The sequence below is a fragment of the Theropithecus gelada genome, chromosome 5 (genome assembly GCF_003255815.1).
Source record: "Theropithecus gelada isolate Dixy chromosome 5, Tgel_1.0, whole genome shotgun sequence".
NCBI classification, from domain to species: Eukaryota; Metazoa; Chordata; class Mammalia; order Primates; family Cercopithecidae; genus Theropithecus; species Theropithecus gelada.
Window position 1 is genome coordinate 57,102,522 of NC_037672.1, and position 26,203 is coordinate 57,128,724.

The following is a 26,203-nucleotide window of genomic DNA, read 5'->3' on the forward strand; positions in this document are numbered from 1 at the left end:
TACTTTCTTAATTTTAAGTTGATATTCAGTACCCATTTGAATAATATGTTAGACTCATGTAACCAATTCTTACCATTTTATTAGAGAAGAATAGAAATGAGGGCTTATAGGTACTAAAGAAGTTGCTGAATATGCAAGAGCTTAAGCCAGTTTGCTAGGTGCTTTTTCATAATAGAGGAACCAGTTGAAGGATTCCTAAATAACGGTGAACACACTATTTTGTCACTTCATTGCTGTTGCTGTAATTTCATCCAGAAGACTTATATTCTTTAGAGCTAGAATTGCTTTTTTTTCTTTGTTTTCAGATCACCCAGATTAGTCCCCGATAATGATAGTAGGTATTCAGTTTATTGTTTCTTGAATGAATGACTACATAAACATTACTGTAGATTTTGATACTATTTAGAAGAGAAAAAAAGAGAGTTGATTATTGAGTAAAGAAACAGGTGAAACTCCCTTTTTCTGAATGAGAATAAATACTGCTTGTTACTTTGTACAGAACTCAGCTCGCAAACTCTGAAAATTCTTGACCTTCTAAAAGTTAGTATCTTTTTTTTTTTTTTAAGACTGCGTCTCACTCTGTCGCCCAGTCTGGAGTGCAGTGGCATGATCTCAGCCCACCGCAACCTCCACCTCCTGGGTTTGAGCAATTCTCCTGCCTCAGCCTCCCAAGTAGCTGGGACTACAGGTGCGTGCCATGACACCTGGCTAATTTTTGTATTTTTAGTAGAGATGGGGTTTCACCATGTTGGCCAGGCTGGTCTTGAACTCCTGACCTCAGGTGATCCTCCCACCTCAGCCTCCCAAAATGCTGGGATTATAGGCAGGTATCCATTTTAGAGCGATCATTTGAAAGAAAAAAAGACAAAGTTTGTCCTTGTGTGTGAATTAAAGTTTAAAAAACACTGAAACCAGCAGCATCTTTGAATTTATTTCCTTCCTTGATGATGATGACATTTTACTGTGGCATTGTGTTTCAGTATGATAAACCCTAAAATGCACCTTGTGGAATAGTCGTTGATTTATTTGTATACATGATTACATTTGAAATGAGTTTGTAGATTCTCTAGTACATTGCTACTTCATTAATTTTAGTATCATTAAAAATAAAAATGGCCTCAGCTTGTAGAGTTGAGCAGTAGGAAATTTATTATTGATTTATTTACATCATCGTCATCACTGTCCCTGTCAATAGTCACAGTAGTGTGAAATCAACTGTAGCTCACATGTTGGTCTTCACAGTTGTGCTATTAACATCACCAAGAACTGCTGTTTAATATACAGAATAATGAATAGGATCTGAAGCTGAGATGTTATTATGACACAACAATTAATGGAAATGTCCTTCATCCCATTAAGCTGCTTCAGCAAGAAAAAGCAACTTAAGTTCTTTATCTCTTATACTGTACTTAATTATGTATTCATTATAATAATTTATCTCTATAAAACAGTTTTCATCAGTAATTTTAGTTAACGGACTCACATTGAAGGTAACATACCTAATTTCAAGACTACTTTAATTCTATCGTGGAAAGCTCTCTTTATATCAGCACAAAAATTTCAGAGAAGCATCATTAACTTGATATGCAAACCAGCCATTGACAGTATCCCTAAAATTGTTTGTTGCCATTTCTAGCATTAAAGAGTTTATCTGTGTTAGAGAGTTGGATAAAAGTTTTAGTTACTATACCTGGTCCTCAGTTACAGATCCCAGTATCATGCCTTGCCCTTCCTGTTTCTCAGCCCCAAATGTTTTTGTGCATTTGTAAAGTTGTGTTACCTTGAGATAATGAAAATATATATGTCAAAGTAGTTATTTTCCTGGGGAAAGTGTTCACATCTCACACATTTGCTTTTGTCTTCCTTACAGCTTCATTATGTTCACAGTACTCCAGGGGGTTCAGGTTCAGCGAATCCACCAGTGGTGAGCACGGTCTATGCCTACATTGGTACTCCACCTGCCCAACGCCAAATTGCTTCCTTGGTTTGGCGCCTGGGACCCACACATTTTCTAGAAGAAGTTTTGCCTTCTTCAAATGTTACTACCATTTATGAACTTGGACCAAATTACGTTGGAAGCTTTCAGGCTGTATGTATGCCATGTGAGTAACTTATTTTTAGTTCCTGAAGTTGTGTGAAATTTAACTCCTGCAATATAGATGCATGTGTGTGTATGAGGTTATACATATTGTTTATCTAGGAAAAGCGCCTTCTCTTTCTCTAATCTTCTTCAGCAGGATACTCACTCCTCTTTAAAATATTTTCCTCCACTGATCATACTGCACTTTCTGGATTCTTTGTCTTTATGCCTGATGGTTTATTATCCAGTTTCTCTTACTGGCTCCGAGATATAGGTATATGCCCTCTAGGAGTCTAACTGTGTGACACTCTTCTCTTTTTGTGATTTCTCCTATTACATGAAGCAGTTTAAAGTATAGCCACTCCTGTTAAAGGAAGAACAGATAGGTTCAATAAACACACACATATATTCTCTAGATTAGATCACTTAACATTATTTTTTCTCACTTCTTTACTCCAAACCTACTGTTTGTTATCCTTTCTCCCAAATGAAATATAGACTCAGAGGAACTGATGTTAAGCTGGCAATTCCTTGCTAGTACTTCTTGCAAATGATGTCTTCCACTCCCTTGTTCTGATTCCACCAAGAATCTCAGAAGAATTAGGACAAGTATATTGTAAATGGTCATAATCCTATCATTTAGTAATTTATCTTTTCACTCATTCTTAATTAAATGGTATCTAATAAAAGCTAACACTTCTTGGTCTCTTACTGTGTGCTAAATAAGTCAATACAAATGAAGGATGTAGCTGTTCTGAGCCCTTCACATGTATTTATTCATCTCGAAACACCGTGAATTAGGTACTGTCAATATTCCCATTTCACAGAAGAGGAAAATGAGGCACAAAGACATATAAGTCGCACAGCTTTTAAGTGATAAAGCAAGATTCAAACTCAGGCCATGTGGCTTTAAAACACGTGCCTTTATTAATAACTCTTCTGCTTTGTTGTCTTGGAGAATACAGGCAGGCATATCTGAGTGCTTTTTTGGGGGAGGGGACATAGTGCTACATGGCTGATAGGCATTTTATTCATCTCCATCCTTTTTCCTTTGAATCCAGGGGGACATGTTTTACAATTCGTCAGATAACAGTTAAAACTTTTCTTCCTTTACATTGTGCTATATTTTAAACATGTTTTAAGAGTAGCACTTAAAATGTAGAACTCTATGGCTAGATTTCTTTTTCCATTTTTTAATTAAAGAAATAAATGAAGAGCTGAGAAGTAAAATAGTTTTTAAATTTACCTCTCTTATTCTACTTTAAGACTTTCAAGCCTCCTCATTTAAAAATGATAGTAAGAATAAAAAACTTATTTTAAGATGAGAACTACTGATGATTTTGAAAAGAATTATTCTTCTTTTGAAGGTAAAGATGCAAAATCCGAAGGGGTAGTGCCATCCCCTGTGTCATTAGTACCAGAGGAGAAGGTGTCGTTTGGCCTCTATGCACTCTCTGTGTCTTCTCTAACAGTGGCAAGAATCCGGAAAGTGTATAACAAATTGGATAGCAAAGCCATTGCTAAGCAGGTAGGCAGGATGATTTCTTGGTGTACTATGGCTGATTCTCACTGGGAATGTATCTCAGAGTCTCATATGGATACTACTCAATTATGAGTGATTGCTAAAAATCATGCCTTTCATGTGTTGTTTATGTTTGGTTAATTTGACTTCAAATGCAGGCCAAAACACATGTAGATATGTAACTTAATTTGGAAAAGTGACAGTTTCTGTTATGAGTACATAATTCATATTAATTTTTTTATTTATATTGGCAATTAAGAAATTTAACTTTAGAAAACTAATGAAAACAATTACTGTTTTTAAGGCTACAACTCAACTTTTTAATGAATGACCTATTATGTGCCAGGTGACATTCAGTTCAGGACATAGCAGTGGATAAAAAGAAAATTTCTGCTCTTATGTTTCCTGCATTCTAGTGGAAGAGATAGATGATAATACCTAAAGAAATAACCTAATCATAAAGTATGTTAGAAGGTGATGGGTGCTATGCAGTAAAATAAAGCAGGGAAGGGGAAAGAGAGAAGTTTCAAGTTTTAAATATGGTGGTCCAAGGAGACTTTACTGAGAAGGTGAATTTTGAGCAAAGACTTGACAGGGATGAGGTACAAGCCATAGGAATAGGCAGCATGGGATATACCTATGGGTGTGGGAGTGTTTTGTATTCCAGGAATCCAAGTGCAAAGGCCCTGAGAAAAGTACTAATGCTTGCTTGCCATGGAGACATGTGGCTGGAATAAAATTAGAGAGGGACCAGGCAGTAGGAGAGGAGCCCAGAGTGGTGATGGGTCCCAGGTTGTTTAGGATTCATGGGGCAATTGTAAAGACATTGGCTTTGATGGAGAAAGATGGGAAGCATTATAGAGTTTCAGACATAGGAGGGAAATGCTGTAACTTACATTTTATCACTATGACTTCTGTTGAGAATAGACTGAAGAGAAACAAAGGTGGTAGTAGGGAGACAAGTTATGAGGCCGATAAATAATTCCTATGAGAGATGATGGTGGTTTTAACTTGGGCAATAGCAGTGGTGGTGATAAGAAGTGATCAGATTCAAGGTGTGTATATATATATATATATACACACACACACACACACACCTTGTATATGTGTATTATATATATATATACACTTTTTTTTTTGAGACGGAGTTTCGTTCTTGTCAGCTAGGCTAGAGTGCAATGGTGTCATCTCAGCTCACTGCAACCTCCGTCTCCCGGTTTCAAGTGATTCTCCTGTCTCAGCCTCCTGAGTAGCTGGGATTATAGGCATGCCACACCCAGCTGATTTTTGTATTTTTATTAGAGACAGGGTTTCACCATGTTGGCCAGGCTGGTCTCGAACTCCTAACTTCAGGTGATCCACCTGCCTCAGCCTCGCAGAGTGCTGGGATTACAGGTGTGAGCCACCCCACAAGGCTCAAGGTATATTTTAAAAGTAGACCTAGCAGTTTTGGGTGATAGAATGTGGAATGAGTGTGAAAGGTGAGAGAGTTAAGGAGTCCAGGTTTTTTGCTTGAACAGTTGGGAAAATGGAGTCAAATTTTATGATTTGGTGAAAACTACAAAAAGAGTAGAGTTGGGAGGAATATTAAGAATTCTGTTTTAGAAGTTTGAGAAGTGTATTCGACATCACAGTAGAGATTTCAAGGCCATTGAAAATATGAATCTGGAGTACATTTATACAGGTGGTGTTTAAAGCCATGAGTCTACATGTATTCACCAAAGCATAGACGTAGATAGGGAAATGGAAAGTTTTAAAGACTGAAACCTGGGACATTCCAGTGTTACGGAGTTGGGGACATCAAGAAGAACCAGAAAAGACTGAGAAGTAGCAATCAGTGAGAAGGGAGAAAAACCAGGAGAGCCTAATGTTGTAAGATCAAGGATTCATTGTGGAAATGTCTTAAGTGGTCACAGTAAGATGAGAAGTGAGGAGTGACTGAGTCAGTGAGTGTGGCAAGCCATTTTGGCTGATTACCGAAGGCAAAGTCCAAGGGGAAGGAAATCAAGAGACCAGGAACTGTAAGTATTGACAGCTCTTACAGAGTGCTTCGTGTGTGTGTGTGTGTGTGTGTGTATACATATATACATATGTTGACACATATACATATCTAAGGAACATAAACTGTACATAACTCTATAGTGAACAACAGAATTAAAGTTATATTTGACTTGAAAATAGATCTTGTGTTATGTGTGAATGTATTAAAATGTAAGATTCCTTTATGTAGGCAATTTTATCTATAAACTCTTGGATAACTTACGTTTACTTGGATATGGAATAAAGCTCATATGTTCACTGATCTGAAATACTGTGAGGCAGTTAGTGATAACAACCTTTAAACTACCAAAGAACTTCATTCAGAAAGACCCCTGAAGCTGTGTCTCAAAATCCTCTCGCCATCTTTATCTCAGTAAATTGTGTTTAACTTAACTCCTATGAGTTTCCACACTTTGGAAGCGTTTGTACATTTCCAAAAATAAACTCACCCAGACTGGAGTGTGGAGTGCCAGTGGCACGATCTCTGTTGACTGCATCCTTGACCTCCCAGGCTCAAGTGTTTCTCCTACCTCTGCCTCCTGAGTAATGCACCACCAGGCCTGGCTAATTTTTTGCATTTTAGTAGAGATGGGGGTCTCACCATGTTGCCCAGGCTGGTCTCAAACTGCTGGACTCGAGCAATTCCCTTGCCTCTATCTTACAAAGTGTTAGGATTATAGGGATGAGCCATCAGGCTGGACCTAAATGCCGTTTTTCGGTATTCTGATAAGGGAGGAAAGAAAAGATATGTTACCATTCGTGTGTTTGGGTTTTTTTCCAATCAAAACATTGAAACTGTTCTTATATAATTACATTATTTTCCTTTCCTATTTTTCAGTTAGGCATTTCCTCACATGAGAATGCCACTCCTGTGAAGTTGATACACAATTCAGCAGGACATCTTAATGGATCTGCACGGACAATTGGGGCCGCTCTGATTGGATACTTGGGTGAGTGGACTTGTCTTTGTTTTTTCAGACTTCTTTGTTTGCCATCAAGTTTGCATTCACTTTCCTCACTTGAGGGGCAGTATTTAATTTCATATTGTATAGCACTGACCTATAGTGTACGTGCAGTATTCAGAGATTAAATATAACAATCTCAAATTCCAGTCAACTTAAAATTAATAACCTTTCATAAAATCCCACTAACTTTTACATATCCACCATGGAATACTGTACAGCCATAAAAAAGAATGAGATTATGTCCTTTGCAGGGACATGGATGAAGCTGGAAATCATCATCCTCAGCAAACTAACACAAGAACAGAAAACCAAATGTCGCATATTCTCACTCATAGGTGGGAGCTGAACAGTGAGAACACATGGAAACAGGGAGGGGAACATCACATACCAGGACCTGTCAGGGGAAGTGGGTCAAGGGGAGGGAGAGCATCAGTACAAATACCTAACGCATGTGAGGCTTAATCCCTAGGTGACAGGTTGATAGGCGCAGCAAACCACCATGGCACATGTTTACCTATGTAGCAAACCTGCACGTTCTGTGCATGTATCCCAGAACTTAAAGTTAAAAAAAAAAAAAAAAGTCCCACTGTTTCCCTCTTGTCAGTAATGATCAGCACTGACTATATAATTTCATGTAATTTTTAGGTAAATTTCAAATTACATTTAGCAACAGGTATCAAAATTCAGAACTATTACTGATTGTTTCATGATTTGGTATATAGCTCATGAGTTTTGTTAATTTAGAAATGAGCTAGAACTAAGAGATTCTGAGATAAACACTATGACTCAAGCTATAATGAAAGTTGAGAGTAGTACAGAGCCTTGTACATGTCTGCTTAAAACGTTTTTGTTTTTGTTTTTGTTTTTTGGTTAGATAGGATCTTGAGACATAAACCAATCAGGCCATTCAAAATTCAGAACCAGTGATTGTGCCTTTTAGTGTGCAAATCAGTATATAATACTGGTTCCTTTTTAGATTAATAAAAAGTTAGTGTTGTGCTGGACAGAATCCAACATGTTTATCAGTCATTGGCAATTTTTATTGTCCCAGTGAATTGCATAAATCTTTGTTTTTCTTTTTTGGTAATATCGCATTGAAGAAAATTTTCTTTAAAGCACATGGTAGTGTTCTTTTATTCAAAAAATGTGTATTAAGCACTGTGGTATGTCCTTTTCAGAAGTATAGCAGACCTGTGGTATAGTGGAAAGAGCAGTGAGCAGTAAATAAAGAGTTCAGAGACTTAGGTTCCAGCTCCTGTTGTGCCACTGTGTGATATTATGCCATTCAGTTATGCTCTATGAACTTCAGTTTTCTTATCTATAAACTAGTAATCCTGGCCCTAATTACCTTAGGAGCTAGTTTTCAAAATCCAGCACTGTAATATATGAAGGTATTGTGGGCTGGGCATGGTGGCTCACACCATGTAATCCCAGCACATTGGGAGGCCTAGACAGAAGGATTGTTAGAGCCCACCAGGAGGCTGCAGTGAGCTGTGATTGAGCCACTGCACTCCAGCCTGGGTGACAACAAGACCCTGTCTAAAAAACAAAATGGGAAAGAAGGAAAGAAAGTATTGTGAATACTGCAGAGCACATAGAAATATAATATGCATGTTAGTTTTATTTTTTAAAATCTCTATCTTGGTCAACAGGCAAGTGACATTCACATAATGCCTCTTTAAAATGTTAGGAATGTAGGTGTGATTTTTTTTTAATTGACACACAGTTCCAGGGCTGTGTTTCTATAAACTTACACTCTCCTAAAGTCACTGATGTACTGTTACTCAGATTACTTAACCAAGAGAAGCTTTGGGTAATGGTCAGTAATGTGCTTTGCTTGGTTTATCTATAGGAAGTACCTCATCCCCGCCAGGATGGCTTCTCCAAGCTGTTCCCCAGTTCACAGAGTTAAAGTGATTTTTACTGTCCCCAAGGTTATTCCCCAGCAGACTCTACTAAGGCACTCTCACTTACTCAGAAATTCATTCTCAAGACCACTGCACTTTTGAGTACAGCCCAAAGCTACACAGTAGAAACATTTGTGCTTGCTGAAAAGCCCTGCTCTTCTCTGCTCACTCCTCTACACCCAGTCTTCTCTAAAAGTATGTAGATTAGCTTTTTTCTCTTTTCTTTTATAATTATTATTATTATTATTATTATTATTATTATTATTATTATTATTACTACTACTTTAGATGGAGTCTCCCTCTGTTGCCCAGGCTGGAGTGCAGTGGCGCGATCTCGGCTCACTGCAACCTCCAACTCCTAGGTTCAAGTGAGTCTCCTGCCTCGGCCTCCTGTGTAGCTGAGATTACAGGCACGTGCCACCACGCCCGGCTAATTTTTGTATTTTTAGTAGAGATGGGGTTTCACCATGTTGGTCAGGCTGGTCTCAAACTCCTGACCTTGTGACCCACTTACCTCAGCCTCCCAAAGTGTTGGGATTACAGGTGTGAGCCACCGTGACCAGCCAGCCTTTATTGCCTTGTCCCAAATCCTACCTTTAATGCTTTCCCTAGAATTTGCATTATAGACAGAAGATATTTTTAAAATAAAACTTTACTATTTAAAGACTTTTCAAAATAATGTATACAGTTCTTGTTCACGTAGGAAATTTATCTTAATTATTTTTCACTATCTTTTAATCAGGAGTAAGAACATTTGTCCCTAAGCCTGTTGCCACTACTTTGCAGTACATTGGTGGAGCTGCAGCCATCCTGGGCCTGGTGGCCATGGCCTCTGATGTGGAAGGGTTATATGCAGCAGTCAAGGCCCTGGTTTGTGTGGTCAAGAGTAACCCACTAGCCAGCAAAGAAATGGAAAGAATCAAGGGCTACCAGGTTTGTAACTGTAAAACTTTGCCTTCATTTCACCTGGCACCTAAAATACCCTGCTTTTTATTATCTTTCATGTTGTTTCAAACTCTGGAAGAATTATGTTGTCCAAGTAAACTTAAAGAGCCAGTAGTTTTATGAAAACTGATACATGTTCAATGAAAGTTGTATTGTTTCTTTATTTTGCTTTATCCTCTTTCTTCTATCTTATCAAATCTTACTAAACACTTGAGTTAGGCAACATTATTTCAATATAGCTTTAATACATTGAATATATTTTCAGAACAAAGGTTTGCTGGTTTGAATGTTGTTTTTCTCTGTGGAAATGGGAATGAAATGAAATGGGGTCCTATTCCCCCTTTCTCAAAAGATTGCCAAATCCATAGAAGATTCAGGGCTCTCCCTGTCTCCTTGTCTCTCCCCTCCACCTCACACCCTACCATCTTTTGTCTCTGTTACTTACTCAGGAGATGTGAAAGCCACTACATAATAAGTGTACCATTGCTATTCCTGAAAACTAAAAATACAAAAATTAGGCAGGCGTGGTGGCATGTGCCTGTAATCCCAGCTACTCCAGAGGCTGAAGCAGGAGAATTGCTTGCACCCGGAAGGCGGAGGCTGCAGTAAGCCAAGATTGCGCCATTGCACTCCAGCCTGGGCCACAGAGCAAGACCTACAAAAAAAAAAAAAAAAAAAAAAAAAGGGCAGCATTTAGGTATCCACAGTCTGTACCAGAATTAGACAAAAAATCACTTACAAGAAGAGGAACAAATATTTGAAAGAAGATTAAAACCTCTTATCATACATGAAGTACAAATGCCTTCTGCAAGTTTAGCCATTAGTTTATTGATAATGAATATACTGTTTACTGTGTTGTATAGATTTAATTATACTATTTCAATAAGTGTTTTCTTTTACAAAACTTTCAAAATGATTATTGCAGCATTGTTTATCATGAAAAAATAGAGCAATCTACATACACCAGTAATGGGAGAATGACTAACTATACTCTAAACATTCCATAGACTATCATTCAACCTTTTAAAATTGTAATTATGAAAACTATATTGCAGAAGTTTATATACAGAAAAAAATGTATAGTTAAGTAGTTACCATCATGTGCATACAATTTTATTTTCTTACTGTGATGTTTTCATTACACATACAATTTTATGCACATGTTGGTAATTATTTACATATTTATATTAGAATTGAAAGGGTAAATGTAAAAGTAGATATTTTAATAATAGTGTTAGGATCCCTTTGTTTTTCAGATTTTACCTAATGTTATATTGCCATAATAAAAATTTAGAAGGTAACTTTGAAATCTCAGAAAATCATCTACATAGGATTCTGTGCATATGTTGGGGGGTTTGGGGTGTGTGTGTAAAGAATATACATGATGATTTATCAACAGGCATGTGGTATTACTTTCTTGTAGTTGCTGGCAATGTTGCTTAAGAAGAAACGTTCCCTTCTTAACAGCCACATCCTCCATCTAACTTTTTCTTTGGTGGGAACTGTTGATAGTGGACATGAGACCTCCATTATTCCAAATTCGACTGCTTTCCAGGACCTCCTTTGTGATTTTGAAGTATGTATATAAGCATAATAATATATAATCAATGAATGCATTTCTTACTCCATATGATTATAAACTATTTTATTTCTAAAATGTGTTTAAAGTCCTGTAATTTTGTGACATTCATGTTAATATCATTTAGTAAAAGATAAAAAGTAGAATAATGCTGGGGTTCCTTTTCTCCAAGGATATACCATTTTGCAAATATTTTAGAAGTGAAATGGTATGGTGCATATCCCTAACTAGCTAATTTGCTGCTGGCAGTGGCATTACGTAAGTCGAACATATTTTCATCAGGCGATTCTGATAGAAACTTTTTCTTGATAAATAGGACCTAGACCTCTAATTTTGGTTACAACTGCATGGTAAAATATCATTCATTTTATGTTCGCATTTCATAGTCTACCTTTTCTGCTTCTACTGCTATATCCTAACTCAAGCCCTAATCAATTTTTCTCCTATTCATACTAGGATAACTATCACTTCTTTTTTCCCTTTGCTCAGGCTGTCCCTGCATACCCTTGGGACCTCATTCTTTCAAAGGCATTTTCGTTTCTACTGGCTTATTACTGTAACAGCTTATACTCTGTTCTCTGAAGGCAGCACTTAATCACTCATAGCCTTTTTCCATTTAATTTCTTGTTTACAGCACTTTGCATGTTAGTTACTATATACTAAATTTATATAATATATCCCTTTGAAACTGCAGGATCTGTGGGCTTTATGATTGCAGAGATAGTGTTTATCTTCTTTGTCTTTGTGTTCCTACCACCCAGAATAGTGCCTAACACTTAGTATTTGCGAACTCTTATGTCTAGGCCCTAACCGTTCTTCCTCACAACTACTGTAAGCTCTGTTTTGTCAGTTATTGAATCCCTCACAAATAGTGTGCCCTAAGTGCTTTACTGACACTGTATTTTCAAAGCTTAGTAGGAGCTTCCCTCTAAATAAAAATCTATGGTCTGTACTCAGTTTTCAGTATCCCCAACTCTCAGTAACATTGGCTGTTGTCTGTTTCCCTCATATTCTTTCAAGTTATACTTCTTTTGCTAGCTTTCAGGTGTTAATATCCTGGTTCTTATGTCTTTCTATTTTTTTCTATTATTTTCTTGCAGTGATGTTTTCATTATTTTTTGTAAAGATGTCCATCTTTACTTTTTTACATTTTCCTGTGTTTGTTGTTTTCCTTCCTTTAAACTCCTACCTAGGTTGACAGTCTCATCTCTGTGGAGTTGATCCTCAAATCTAAATCTCTAACCTTGGCATCTGAATTCCAGACTTATTTCTAATTCTTGCTCAACACTTCCATTTTTGTGTCCCACCAGCACCTTAACTGAACTTGGCATCCCTCCTCAAATTAGTTCTTCCTTCTAACTTCTCTGTTTATGTTAATAACACCACCATTCGCCTAGTCACCAAGGCTTGAAATTGAAAACATCAGCTTCCTTCTTCTCTGTCTGTAAACAGTCTGATATTTTCATATAGGTTCTACTTTCACATTCCATAGTCTGCCTTTTCTGCTTCTACTGCTATATCTTAATTCAAGCCTTACTCAATTCTTCTCCTATTCATACTAGGATAACTATCACTTCTTTTTTCCCTTTGCTCAGGCTGTCCTACATACCCTTGGGACCTCATTCTTTCAAAGGCATAATCTTGTCATTTATTCAAGGACTTGCACTGATTTTCCTTTTCTACACTATAAAGTACACATTTCTCAGCCTAGTATTCAAAGTTCTGATATCCAAACCTCTTACTCTTTTAGAAAGCACTTGCTGAATATTTTTGAGGCAAGCACTGTATTAGTTACGAAGGATGTGAAAAGAAAAGGCAAGAGTCCACGACTGAAGGCATTTAGCCCATTAGAAGAAAAAGACAAAGAAATAGATAATTTAAAACTAGTGAAAGCCTAGAGGTGGTAGACAGAAAGGATTATGCGATCACTAAGAAGACCTACCTAACCCAGCCTAACCTTGTTTTCACGTGGTAACTGACACATTTAAATCAAGGATTATCTTCAGTCTCAGATTTCTGATTAAAACTCAATATGCAAACATCAGAAATTTAGTTGCTTAATAAATTTTGGCTTTATTTTATAGTACATTGCTGACTTTATGGCCTCTTATAGCATCCCCAATTACTCCAAACCGCAAGTAGTCTATAAATACCTAAGTTACCAAATTTTTAAAATAGTCATTTGACAACTATAAGGAAAATAATTGCAGTGCCTAAACAATTTTTTGTGATTGTTTTAGAATTTATTGTGTGCATCTAAAAGTTCAGTCTATCTTTAAAGAATATTATACCTTATAAATACTTTGCAATAAGAGACTTTCATTTCTCCCTTTCCATTTTTATGCTATTGTTGTATACATTTACTTCTATATATTTATAATCCCTACAATAGTTTGTATTATTTTTGCTTTAAATGATGAATTTTTTTCAAAAGACATTTTACAATTATTTTCTATTTGACTACATATATAGTATTTATAGCTTTTTTATTCCATTGCGTAAATCTAAATTTCCATCTTGTGTAATTTTTCTGCCTGGAGATACTTTTTTAACATTTCTGTATTACAGAAATATTGGCAGTGAATTCCGTCATCTGGAAAAGTCTTCCATTTCTTTCTTCCTTTTTGAAGGACATTTTTGCATGGAATAGAATTCTAGTTGACTGTTTTTATTGTTTTCACACGTTAAAGATGTCATTCATTTCATTATCCCCTTTGTCCACTTTATGTTTCTTCTGCTTGGGTTTATTGATTTGTGAGTTTGTCATTTTCATCACATTTGAATTTTTTAGCCATTATTTCTTCAATGATTTTTCCTGCCACTCCCTTCCCTTTTCTGGACACCAATTACACGTATCTTAGATTGCTTGAAACTGTCTCGAATCACTCATACACTAAATCTGGTATTTCTCTTTAGTATTTTTTTCTTATGCTTCATTCTGAATAATTTCCGTTGTTATGTTTTCAAGGTTATTAAATTGTTTTTCCGAAGTATCTCATCTGCTGTTAATGCCATCCAGTATATTTTTCATTTTAACTATTTTATTTGTCATGTCTAGAGGTTTGTTTGGGGGCTTTGGTTGTCTTTCATTTGGCTCCTTATCATGTTCATGTTTTTCATTACACTCTTTAGCATATGGAGGATATTTGTAATAGCTTTGTAAAAGTGTGATAATTTCATCATTTTGGTCATTTTTTTGGCCAATTTATATAAGTGGTTTTATAGAGCTTTATAAAATCATAATTATAAAAGTGAAATAAGTTCCATGTGCTGTATTGTTTGTTGGTTTGGCATTTGGGCATTTTTTTTAACCTTAAATATACTACTGTTTTTATTTTTTATAGGTCTGGCTCCATGCACCATATGAACTTCATCTTTCCTTATTTGAACACTTTATTGAACTACTCACAGAGTCCAGGTATTAATTAATACTCATGTAGTTAGTTATTCAGCTATAGAAAAGGGGATAGTACAGTGTATACAATCTTCTTTCTCTTACAGTGAAGCTTCAAAGAATGCCAAATTAATGAGAGAATTCCAGTTAATCCCAAAGCTGCTCCTGACTCTTCGAGACATGTCTTTATCCCAGCCTACTATTGCTGCTATTAGTAATGTGCTGAGCTTCTTACTGCAAGGTTTTCCCAACAGCAATGATCTGCTCAGGTAGGAAATCTTCTTTGTCTTTGTCTTTTTATTAACTAAAAGTACCAATCAGGTTAAGAGGGGTGAGATGAATGTAGTTGGTTTTTATGACTGTGTAATAACACCTGTAATATTAATACTATTCAAAATATGTATGACGCATGGAAAACATGAGTGAGACAATGTCTTGCTTTGATGGAGCAAAGCTAATTGTTGCCACTAGTGAATAATAGAATATTGGTGAGAAAAGATATAGGAATTAGCCCAGTGAAATTGGCCTGGATATAATGTATTCAGTCCAGGAATTCTTGGAATTCAATCCTATTTCCCAAGCCCTGCTAATTTTTAAGTGTATGTGCACAAGCATACATACACACTCCAAAATAGTGGGTGTGCCACCTCTATTTTTTATTCTCTTTCATTCAAACAGATTATGGTATTTTAAATCTGTTGCATATCCACACTTTTTAATATGATATAAGTATTATTTTGCAGACAATGCAAAATGTGGTTTAAGGCATATTGATGGCATGTCTGTAGAAGTGTTCTTATGTTCACATGATAATCCCCATTTTGGAAAATTTGGGGATTATAGAAAGAAAACAAGAAAAACAAACTGCACAATTGAATATTTTTCAAGTAGAGAATTGCTTAAACTGGACTTGGTCACTACTGTTCATGTGATCTACCAAGTATCTCAGGTAAAATCACACTCATTTATTCAGTTATTCTCATAGACTAACCTCTAATCTGTATAGTTTGTAAATCACTCACTTTTGTGTTAATTTGCCTTCAAAACATATTTTTAAACCTGGTGGGGCAGGCGTGGTGGCTCATGCCTATAATCCCAGCACTTTGGGAGGCCGAGGTGGGCGGATCATGAGGTCAGAAGTTCAAGACCATCCTGAACAACATGGTGAAACCCCATCTCTACTGAAAATATGAACAATTAGCCAGGCGTGGTGGTGGGCACCTGTAATCCCAGCTACTCGGGAAGCTGAGGTAGGAGAATCACTTGAACCCGAGAGGCGGAGGTTGCAGTGAGCCAAGATGGCGCCACTGCACTCTAGCCTGGGCGACAAGAGTGAGACTCCGTCTCAAACAAACAAACAAAAAAACCTGGTGGCAGATTTAAAACTTCAGCTTAAGAATTATTTTGGAGAATTATAATTATCATTATGTCAAGAATGTATTCCTAGCATTGTAATAGTCACTTTGCTGAAATTATTACCTAAACCTGTAAAAGTTTTTGTTTTTTTTCCTACTTTATAAATGAAGAAACAAAGCCCACATAATTAGAGTGTGATATAGCCAGGGTGTTTTTTCTTCTCCTGTTCCCCCTACTCCAGGAATTTGATCATATATGTAAACCCAAGTTCTTAACCACTAGGCTACAGTGGATCCATCCACTTAATGTTAGGACATTCGAATATGGATCATGTTGTTTGGTTTTTGAAACCATTTGCACGTTAGTGCATTAAAGAATTCATATTTTGAAGAACTGTATTTTCCCCATATTTTAAAAGCATTATTTTATGCAATGTTACTTGGGATGGTCCAAGAGGAAGCAAACTAAATATTATCACCTAATGGTCCTTAAAAGGCTAGTTAAGATAAGAAGTCCTATTTTGGCTTATTTCTTTGTATTTTGTTTCTTTGTACTTTGTTGTTTTGGGAAGAGGAAAAAGAAAATCCATAATCTTGTTTTCCTTTGTTTAAAGATTTGGCCAGTTTATTTCTTCTACTTTGCCAACCTTTGCAGTTTGTGAGAAATTTGTAGTAATGGAAATAAATAATGAAGAGAAGCTTGACACTGGTAAGTTGATTCTGGAGCTTGGAGAAGATAGTGGTCAACTAAATATTATGTCTTTTTTTCTTCTGGCCCAAATTAGACCTGAATTATATGTGATTATATATAATATATGTATAACTTTTCTCATTACGTTATATTTTTTGGCCTTTCTCTGATGTATTTGTCTTATATCAAGCCTATACAATATGCAGTATTACAGTATTACCTACAAAATTTAATAGGGTGTGAATTTCACTTTAAAAATAAAATGTTTCCTATTTTTAGAGTATTCATAGCAATGTTTCTTTAAATAGCAAATTCTTCCTGTGTAATTTGAACATTGTTTGATTTTTTTAATGTGTGTATATCTCTTCAGAAACATGATACTTGTTAAACTAAATTATATCCATATATCTATATTACTGTTATTTTCACTTCCCTGTTAAATATTTAGTAGTCACTGAGAAAAAAACATTTTACTAGAATCATTTTATGTAAGTATAATATAAAAATAATTTCATAAGTTGTAAGTTCCTGGGTCCATGACAAGCACGTATTTTGGAAACCTTTCCTCATTTAGTATATATATATTCCCCACTCTGTTCCCATATGTTTTTCCTGTTGTATGTGCTAGGACAGGAGAGTTGCTTGGAATGCATTGAAAGGACCTTTTTTTAGGTTGACCTCTGGAATTAAATTCTCAGAATCTTATATTTGTTCAGCCTTATTTACATTATTACCCTATTACATTATTCCCAAATCATATCATATAGATTATTTCATTTAAATCCATACCACCCTATCCACCTGGAAGGTAGAGAGGAACTGTTGTTGTATCACTTCCTCCGAAAGGGGTTCTCCATGTTGTCTGTCCTTCCCGAGCACAGCCTCTCCTGTGCTTCATGAGTAAGAGAAAGTGGTGTGATTACAGTTTTCAAAGGAGAGATGGAGAGATTTGAAAAACTAAGTGACTTGCTGCAAATCACACAGTATGTTAGTGACAGGTTCAGGACCCCTGACTGTTACCTACTGCCAATTCATTTAGAATGATGTTGATATTTCTCTGATGAAGCAAATTAGCAGTGGATGAGAAGTATAAAGATCAGATCAGTGAATAACACTTATTGAATACTTACTAAGTGCTCTATATAATTTTGTAATAACTGTATGAAATAGGTACTATTATTCCAATTATAAAAGGGAGGAAACTGCAGCCCAAAAAGATACAAGTAAAAGAAACTTATCCAATATCATACCATTGACTATATGGGAACTCAGGTAGTCCAAACCAGCATTCTAAGCTTTTAACTACTACATTTTCCTACCAAATACAAAGATTATTTCTAAGTTCTAAATTAATATAGGCTGACTAATTATGGTTAGGTAGTGAAAGTACTTTAAATATTGCTGAAATATGTAAGGAATTTATTTCAAGTATACAAAATATGTGGGCTGAACGTGGTGACTCACACCTGTAATCCCAACACTTTGGGAGGCTGAAGCAGGTAAATTGCTTGAGTCTAGGAATTCAAGACCAGCCTGGGCAACATGGCAAAGCTCCGTCTCTACAAAAAATACAAAAATTAACCAGGCATGTTGGTGTGCATCTGTAGACCCAGCTACTCAGAAGGCCGCAGTAGGAGGATCACTTGAGCCTGAGGAGGTTGAGACTGTAGTGAACTGTAATTGTGTCACTGCACTTGGGTGACAGAGTGAGATTCTGTCTCCAAAAACAGACAAAAAAAAAGTGGGAAAAATATTTCTCTGGTTTCCATATTTATTTGTTGTCCATTGAATTCAGTAACCATAGTAGTGTTGTAAATTTTTCTTTCATATAAAACATTGAAGTAGGGATGTATAAATTAGTAAATTTTTCTTTCGATATGCCAAGTTGATTAGACTGATATTATCATCAGCTTATTGTCATTTGAAATAATAAAGTCAGAAGCAAATTGCTAGTCTTATTAGTATGTGACATTTATTATTTATTTGATATGCACTGAAGACTTTATTGAGTATAATATAATGTTCTAAAAAATGAAAACTGGCAGTAAGAAAAGGAGACATAAAAGATAAAATTTTTAATTTCTGGCTAGATTATTACTTTATTGTAGAAAAATTTAAAGGAAGTAGCTCTTAGAGTAATGTAAGTTTTGTGATATTCTTTTGATAAGGCAATTACTAGTCTCTGTCTTCTTAGAAGAGGGAGGATCTTGGGTTCTTTTTGGTAGCTTGAAGTACCCATAATGATTAAGGTACTAAGTTAGCATTTTAAAGGACAGTTTAAAGGTACATTGCCCCAAACAAGTAGAAGTATATAACCCTGAAACTTTAGCCTGAACCTTAGTTCTAGAAAGAAGGAAAGTACAGGAATACCTCAGAAATATTGCAGGTTTAGTTCCACACCACTGCAAATGAAGCTAACATCACAATAATGTGAGTCACATAAATTTTTTGGTTTCCCAGTGCTGTAAAAGTTATGTTTACACTATACTGTAGTCTACTATATGTGCAGTAGCATTGTGTCTTAAAAAAATGTATATAACTCAATTTAAAAGTTTTTTATTGCTAAAAAATGCTAACAATCATCTGAGCCTTCAGCAAATTGTAATTTTTGCTGATGGAGGGTGATGTCTGGATATTGTTGGCTGCTGATTGACCAGGGTGGTGGTTGCTGAAGGTTGAGGTGGCTGAGGCAATTTCTTAAAATAAGACAACAATGGTTTCAGGTGATGGATATGCTAATTATTCTGCTTTGGTCATTACACATGGTACACATGTATTGAAATATCATACTGTTCCCCATGAATATATACAATTATATGTCAATTAAAAATAATAATAAAAGCAAAAAAGGACAATATAGTTTGTTATAACAATGGACTGTTCCTTTCACAAAAGTTTTCTGTGTAGCATGCAGTACTGTTTGATGGCATTTTACCTATGGTAGAACTTCTTTAAAAATGGGAGTCAATCCTTTCAAAAACTGTCACTGGTATATCAATTAAGTTTATGTACTATTGTAAATCATTTGTTGTTATTTGAACAATGTTCAAAGCATTTTGACCAGAAGTAGATTTCCATCTCAAGAAATCACTTTCTTTGCTCATCTGTAAGAAGCAGCTCCTCATCTGTTAAAGTTATATCATGAGATTGCAGTAATTCAGTCACATCTTTAGGCTTCACATCTTATTCTAATTCTCTTGCTGTTTCTACCACATCTGCAGTTACTTCTTCCACTGAAGTATTGAACCCCTCAAAGTCATTCATAAGGGTTGGAATCAACTTCTTCCAAACTCCTGTTAATGTTTATATTTTGACCTCTTCCCATGAATCATGAATATTCTTAATGGCATCTAAATGGGTGAATTTTATCCAAAAGATTTACTTTACTTTGCCCAGATCCATCAGATAAATCACTGTCTATGGCAGCTATAGCCTTAAGAAATGTATTTCTTAAATAATAAAACTTTGAAGTTAATTTGAAGTCAAAATTACTGCTTGATTCATGGGCTGCAGAATGGATGTTGTATTAGCAGGCATGAAAGCAACATTAACTTTTTTGTGCATCTCCATCAGAGCTCTTGGATAGCTAGGTGCATTGTCAATGAGCTGGTAGTATTTTGAAAGAAACCTTTATTTCTGAGCAGTAGGTCTGAACAGTGGGCTTAAAATATTCGGTAAACCATACTGTAAGCAGATGTGCTGTCATCCAGACTCTCTTATTTCATTTAGCGAGCACAGGCAGAGTAGACTGAGCTTTATTCTTAGGGCCCTAGGATTTTCAAGATGATGAATGAGCATTGGCTTCCACTTAAAGTCACCAGCTGCGTTAGCCTCTAACAAGAGAGTCAGCTCTGTTCTTTGGAGCTTTAAAGCCAGACATTGACTTCTCCCCTTTAGCTATGAAAGTCCTACATGGCATCTTCTTCCAATAGGCAGCTGTTGGAAAAAAATCTGTTGAGAAGTCTGTTGGAGAAATCTGCTGTTTAGTGTAGTCATGTTCATTAATTATCTTACTAGATCTTCTGTATAACTTGCTGCAACTTCTATATCAGCACTTGCTGCTTCATCTTTCACATTTGTTAGGGAGATGGCTTCTTTCCTTAAACCTCATGAACCAGCCTCTTCTAGTTCCAGCTTTTCTTTTTGTCTGTTTTTGAGACAGGGTCTCACTTTGTCACCCATGCTGGAGTGCAGTGGCACAATCATGGCTAACTGCAGCCTCGACCTCCTGGGCTCCAGCGATCCTCACACATCAGCCTTTTGAGTACCTGGGACTATAGGTGTGTGCTAGCATGCCCAGTTCATTTCTTCATTTTTTTAGAGACGGGGTCCAACTGTGTTGCCCAGGTTGGTCTCAAACTCCTGGACTCAAGCAATTCTCCCACCTCAGCCTCCCTAATGTTTTGTTGCAGTCATGAGCCAGTGCATCTGGCCCCCAACTTTGCTTCTGCAGCTTTCTCAGCTTTCTCAGCCTTCATAGAGTTGAAGAGAGTTCAGGCTTTGCTCAGGATTATGTTTTAGCTTAAGGGACTGTTGTAGATGATTTAGTCTTCTATCTAGAGCAGTAAAACTTTCTATCAGCAATAGGCTGTTTCACTTTTTTTTTTTTTTTTTTTTTTGATCATCGTGTGTTCATTGGAGTAGCACTTTCAGTTTTCTTCAAGAATTTTATTTGTATTCACAACTTAGCTAACTTTTTAGCACAAGAGGCCAGCTTTGGGCTTGTGTCATCTTTCAACATACCTTCCTCTCTGAACTTAATCATTTCTTGCTTTTGATTTAAAGTGAGAGATACGTGACTCTTCCTTTCACTTGAACATCTAGGTGCCATTGTAGGGTTATTAATTAGTCTAATTTCAATACTATTATGTCTCAGGGAATAGGGAAGCCTGAGAATAATGAGACGGGGAAATGACCAGTCGAAGCTGTCAAAAGCGCATTTTTTTCAATTAAGTTCACTGTTATAAGAGTACAGTTTGTGGCACTTGTAAACAATTATGATAGTAACGTCAAAGATCACAGATCACTGTAACAGATATTATAATAATGAAAAAGTTTGAAACATTGTAAGAATTACCAAAATAAGACAGAGACATGAAGTAAGCACATGCTTTTGAAAAAAAAAGGCCTGATTGGACTCTCTGTATGTATAGTTGCCACAACCCTTTAATTTATAAGAAAGTCAGTATCTGCAAAGTGCATTAAAAGGTGTGCCTCTGTGAGGTCTGTGACTCAGTAACACATAGCTCTGCTGGAGTAGAGCTGGGCCTAGAATGCTGGGTTGTCGGTGCCCAATTCTGTGTACTTGCAGTACTATCTGAGAACGTCTGAGCTCCATTACTTCCTCTCTTTTCTAATTTCTCTTTTATGTGTTTGTGTGCCTTTGCCTTTCTTCTGTGCTATTTAATTCTAACTTTTCTTTATGTTATTACATTTACTGAATAAGTCTTTGCTTTCTATTTTCAATTTTTAAATCTGGTAGATTTAACTGTATCTTTCAAAAAAGAAACTAAAATTTAAGGATTTGAGAGGTTGAGAGTCAGTAGTGATGATTATTTTTATTCACATGGTCCTCATTTGATGACTTTCCCCCTATTGAGAAGTCAAGGGGAATATTAATGTAACGTAAAAAAGATCTCACAGCCTTATTATCACTAGTTTAGGAAATGTCAAATGTAAATGAACAATTTTCAGAGTTCTAAAGAGAAATATTTAACTGACCCTTTTTCTTGTCCATGTTGGTGAAAAGCAGTCCTGGAGAAAATGTTTTCTAAAAGATAGATTTTTCAGTAAACTTTCCAAGATCTATGTTGTATATTTTCTTTTAGCTTGTCTACTAGGGAGATTTAATGTATTTATTTTTATTTAAGGAACTGAAGAGGAGTTTGGAGGTCTTGTATCTGCTAATCTTATACTTTTGAGGAACAGACTTCTGGATATCTTGCTAAAACTAATTTATACATCTAAAGAAAAGACAAGCATTAATTTGCAGTAAGTAAATATTTTTAAAAGTTATTATACCAGTTGCTACTATTAGTTAATTCATGTTAGGCAAAAGAAGGAATTGCCATTGACTTTAAATAGATTTTTTTAACCCTGAAGTTTATAGTATCTCAAGAATGAAACTCAGTCTTCTTTTTCCTTTTTGATTGGAAATCCTAATTTCTGAAAGTAATTTTGTTTTTTGTTTTTTAAATCCATCTGTCTTTGAATAGAGCTTGTGAAGAACTGGTGAAGACACTGGGTTTTGACTGGATCATGATGTTTATGGAGGAACACTTACATTCCACCACAGTTACAGCAGCCATGAGGATTCTTGTTGTCCTACTAAGTAATCAGTCTATTCTCATCAAGTTTAAAGAAGGACTCAGTGGTGGAGGATGGCTTGAACAGACAGATTCTGTCTTAACTAATAAGATCGGAACTGTATTAGGTATGAGACTTTTCTAGTAAGCTGCTTGGAAATGAGCTGGTGTGTTTTGTTTTATTTTTAAATTTTGTGTAAACTTATCCTCTGCAGTTTGATCACCATTAAGGAGATATTAATTTTAATTAATGATAGAATGAAGATCTTAGAAGATTTCAAATTAGGCCTTTTAAGTGGCAAATCAAACTGAAGACAGATAAGACACTAAGATTTGAAAACTCAGGGAATTCCTCAGGATCTTTTTGTAATATAGGCCTTACTGATCTGTAAGTAAATAATTAGCAAATTATCAGTAGAACTAAATTAATAATAATAATAAATATTTATTTTGAGTACTTACTGTCTGCCAGTTCCTAAACATTTGCCAGGTAATAACATTTCATCACTCTGTGAGGTACAAATACTATCATATCTATTTTACAGATTAGAAACCCAAATTCATTTTACTCAGTTCCAAAGTCTATGCTTTTAACATTTATGTTATATTGCCACACAAGGATGTAAGCTCACTAGTACCATAGCTATTTTCACCCTATAACTGAGCATTTACCTAATGTTAGAAAATTGCAGTTTCCTATGCTAGATTTATTTGAACTCATGTGTTTCCATTCATATTAGTAATATTACTTTGGAAAATATATATTTGAAGGTAGTGTTTTTATTGAAAGGCAAAGTCATTCCGTTCTTAAATAATTTTAGATATACATTTGTCATGTAACATTACCTTGTAAATCGTGTCTAATTGTTGTATGTCTGATCTTAAGAAGCTTATATTGAGAATATCTGTTTACCTTGGTCCAATGGGAAAAATAGGGATTAGAATTTAATATGTAATTTATTTATAGAAAACAAGTTTAAGTATCAGTGTCTAGGTGCTGTCTGTACTACTAATTCAAACATGAAAGCGAATGATAGGAGACAGATCTTTTTTTTTTTTTTTTTTTGAGACGGAGTCTCGCTCTGTCACCCAGGCTGGAGTGCAGTGGTGCAATCTTGGCTCACTGCAAGCTCCACCTCCTGGATTCATGCCATTCTTCTGCCTCAGCCTCCCGAGTAGCTGGGACTATAGGCACCTGCCACGACGCCCAGCTATTTTTTTTTTTTTTAGTAGAGACAGGGTTTCACCGTGTTAGCCAGGATGGTCTCGATCTCCTGACCTCGTGATCTACCCGCCTCCACCTCCTAAAGTGCTGGGATTACAGGTGTCAGCCACCGTGCCCGGCCATAGGAAGACAGACCTTTCAACATAGTACTATTGTATTGTTATTTCATATATGAAGAAGGTCTGAAGAAACTTCGTATGTGATAAAGGAAAAGTAATATCATTTCCATGTCACTGTGAAGTGATTTCTAAAGAAAATTGTCTGGTTTATAATATACAGTTTAAATGATCATCATAGGTACTTTTGTGCTCAAAAATATATCACTATTTTACATGAACTCTGGGGAAGGATTTAATCTACAGATATAATTGTTTTGAATACTTTGGTAGTAAGAAGTTTCGTTTATTGGCCTTAATAATACCTACTGGAGAATAAATAATGAAAGGCATAATTGAACGTGAGTTCTGTTGAATATGCAAGGTTTAAATGCTAACTGGCAGCAATGGTTATTTGGAAGGCCAACAGCAGCAGGAGTAATCACACCTGAGATTTATAATAGTACTTTGTGGTTTGAAAAATTATTTCACATATATAATCTCATTTGTCCTTCAAGATTCTGGAGACAGGCATATATTTTATCGCGTATAAGTTTTATTTTCTAGAAAATAAGCCTGATGAATATAAAGTAAGGATTAATTTCTCTAATTAGGAAATTAAGACTGTTAACTACATAAGGTTAGTTTGCGAGGCAGTAATACTGTCTAAGAATCTGTCTTCTTAGTCCTGTGCTTTTTCTGTCCTGCATCACTTTCACTGTATCTGACCTACCTGATTTCATGCATTAGAATCTTTTGATCCTTCATTGGTACTTGCGTGAGCATGCATATGCTGCTCCTATTTCAAAGAAGAAATCTAGGTATTCAATTTAAATTTAATTTCAATTTGACCCCGCTTAACTTAATTTTCCCTGAATATCTATCTGACACATACACATTTTTGTGTATATAAACAGGTGTATATATCAACTCATTTGATTCTATTTCTCCTTGACGGAATAGCAACCTATTTTTTTTTTTTTTTTACTTTTTTATTCACATTTATTGGTTTTTGTCAAATTTTTCTTTATAAAAATATGTATTTTTTTATTTTACTTTAAGTTCTGGGATACATGTGCAGAACACACAGGTTTGTTACATATGTATACATGTGCCGTGGTGGTTTGCTGCACCTATCAACCCGTCATCTAAGTTTTAAGCCCCACATGCATTAGGTATTTGTCCTAATGCTCTCCCTCCCCTTAACCCCCACCCCACGACAGGCCCGGTATGTGATGTTCACCTCCCTGTGTCCATATGTTCTCAGTCTTCAACTCCCACTTATGAGTGAGAACATGCGGTGTTTGGTTTTCTGTTCCTCTGTTAGTTTGCTGAGGATGATGGTTTCCAGCTTCGTCCATGTCCCTGCAAAGGACATGAACTCATTCTTTTTTATGGCTGCCATAAAAATCTTCCATGTAGCTGAAACTTGTATCTAAATTAATGCTTAATCGTAGTATATTAAATATTCCTTAAGATCAATTATAGGGAAAAATAATGTGAGACTTCAGAGAGGAAAATGATAATGCCAGTTTTGTCTTTTTTGTTGTTTTGTTTTTTTTTTTTAGAACTTGCAGTGTAATCAAAATCTATTTTACTATTTAATGTATAAAATACCACTTCATGTCTTTTGGTTTTCTTTTTCATTTTTTAAAATTTTTTTATGTTTTAGAGATTGGATCTTGTTATGTGGTCCAGGCTAGACTTAAACTCCTGGGCTCAAGCAGTCCTCCCATCTCAGCCTCCTGAGTAGCTGAGATGTCTTTTGATTTCTTAGAGCTCAAAACATTATTTATTCTTATAATTTTATTTAGAATTTACTATAAAAAAAATCAGCACGATCTTCTAATTAAGGCAGTCTTTCAGAAATGTGGCAGTTTCATTAATAAGGGCAAAGAAAATAATAATTTTCAGACTCTAAAATGGAGAAATTCGTTTTCATAGCATAGTACTGCCACTTATGCCCACATTGTGACTTGAACAAATCATGTTTTCTCTGTTGTAAAAATGATAATAGTAATTTCTACCTCACATATTCATTGTGATTAAGGAGTGATATGGGAAAGAGCTTGTTGAATTGCTATATAATTTTTTATTAAT

At 35.7% G+C, this 26,203-nt stretch overlaps 1 protein-coding gene across 1 annotated transcript in view; it reads left to right on the forward strand.

Moving 5' to 3' along the window:
* Positions 1-26,203, forward strand: part of WDFY3 (WD repeat and FYVE domain containing 3) — a 309,424-nt gene that overhangs the window by 194,733 nt on the left and 88,488 nt on the right. The window contains exons 23-32 of the mRNA XM_025385326.1: positions 1,871-2,102; positions 3,448-3,608; positions 6,481-6,592; positions 9,257-9,447; positions 10,883-11,035; positions 14,383-14,456; positions 14,540-14,701; positions 16,402-16,496; positions 22,349-22,469; positions 22,694-22,911. Of these exons, the coding sequence (XP_025241111.1) occupies positions 1,871-2,102; positions 3,448-3,608; positions 6,481-6,592; positions 9,257-9,447; positions 10,883-11,035; positions 14,383-14,456; positions 14,540-14,701; positions 16,402-16,496; positions 22,349-22,469; positions 22,694-22,911 (1,519 nt within the window). The remainder of the gene's footprint in view (positions 1-1,870; positions 2,103-3,447; positions 3,609-6,480; positions 6,593-9,256; positions 9,448-10,882; positions 11,036-14,382; positions 14,457-14,539; positions 14,702-16,401; positions 16,497-22,348; positions 22,470-22,693; positions 22,912-26,203) is intronic.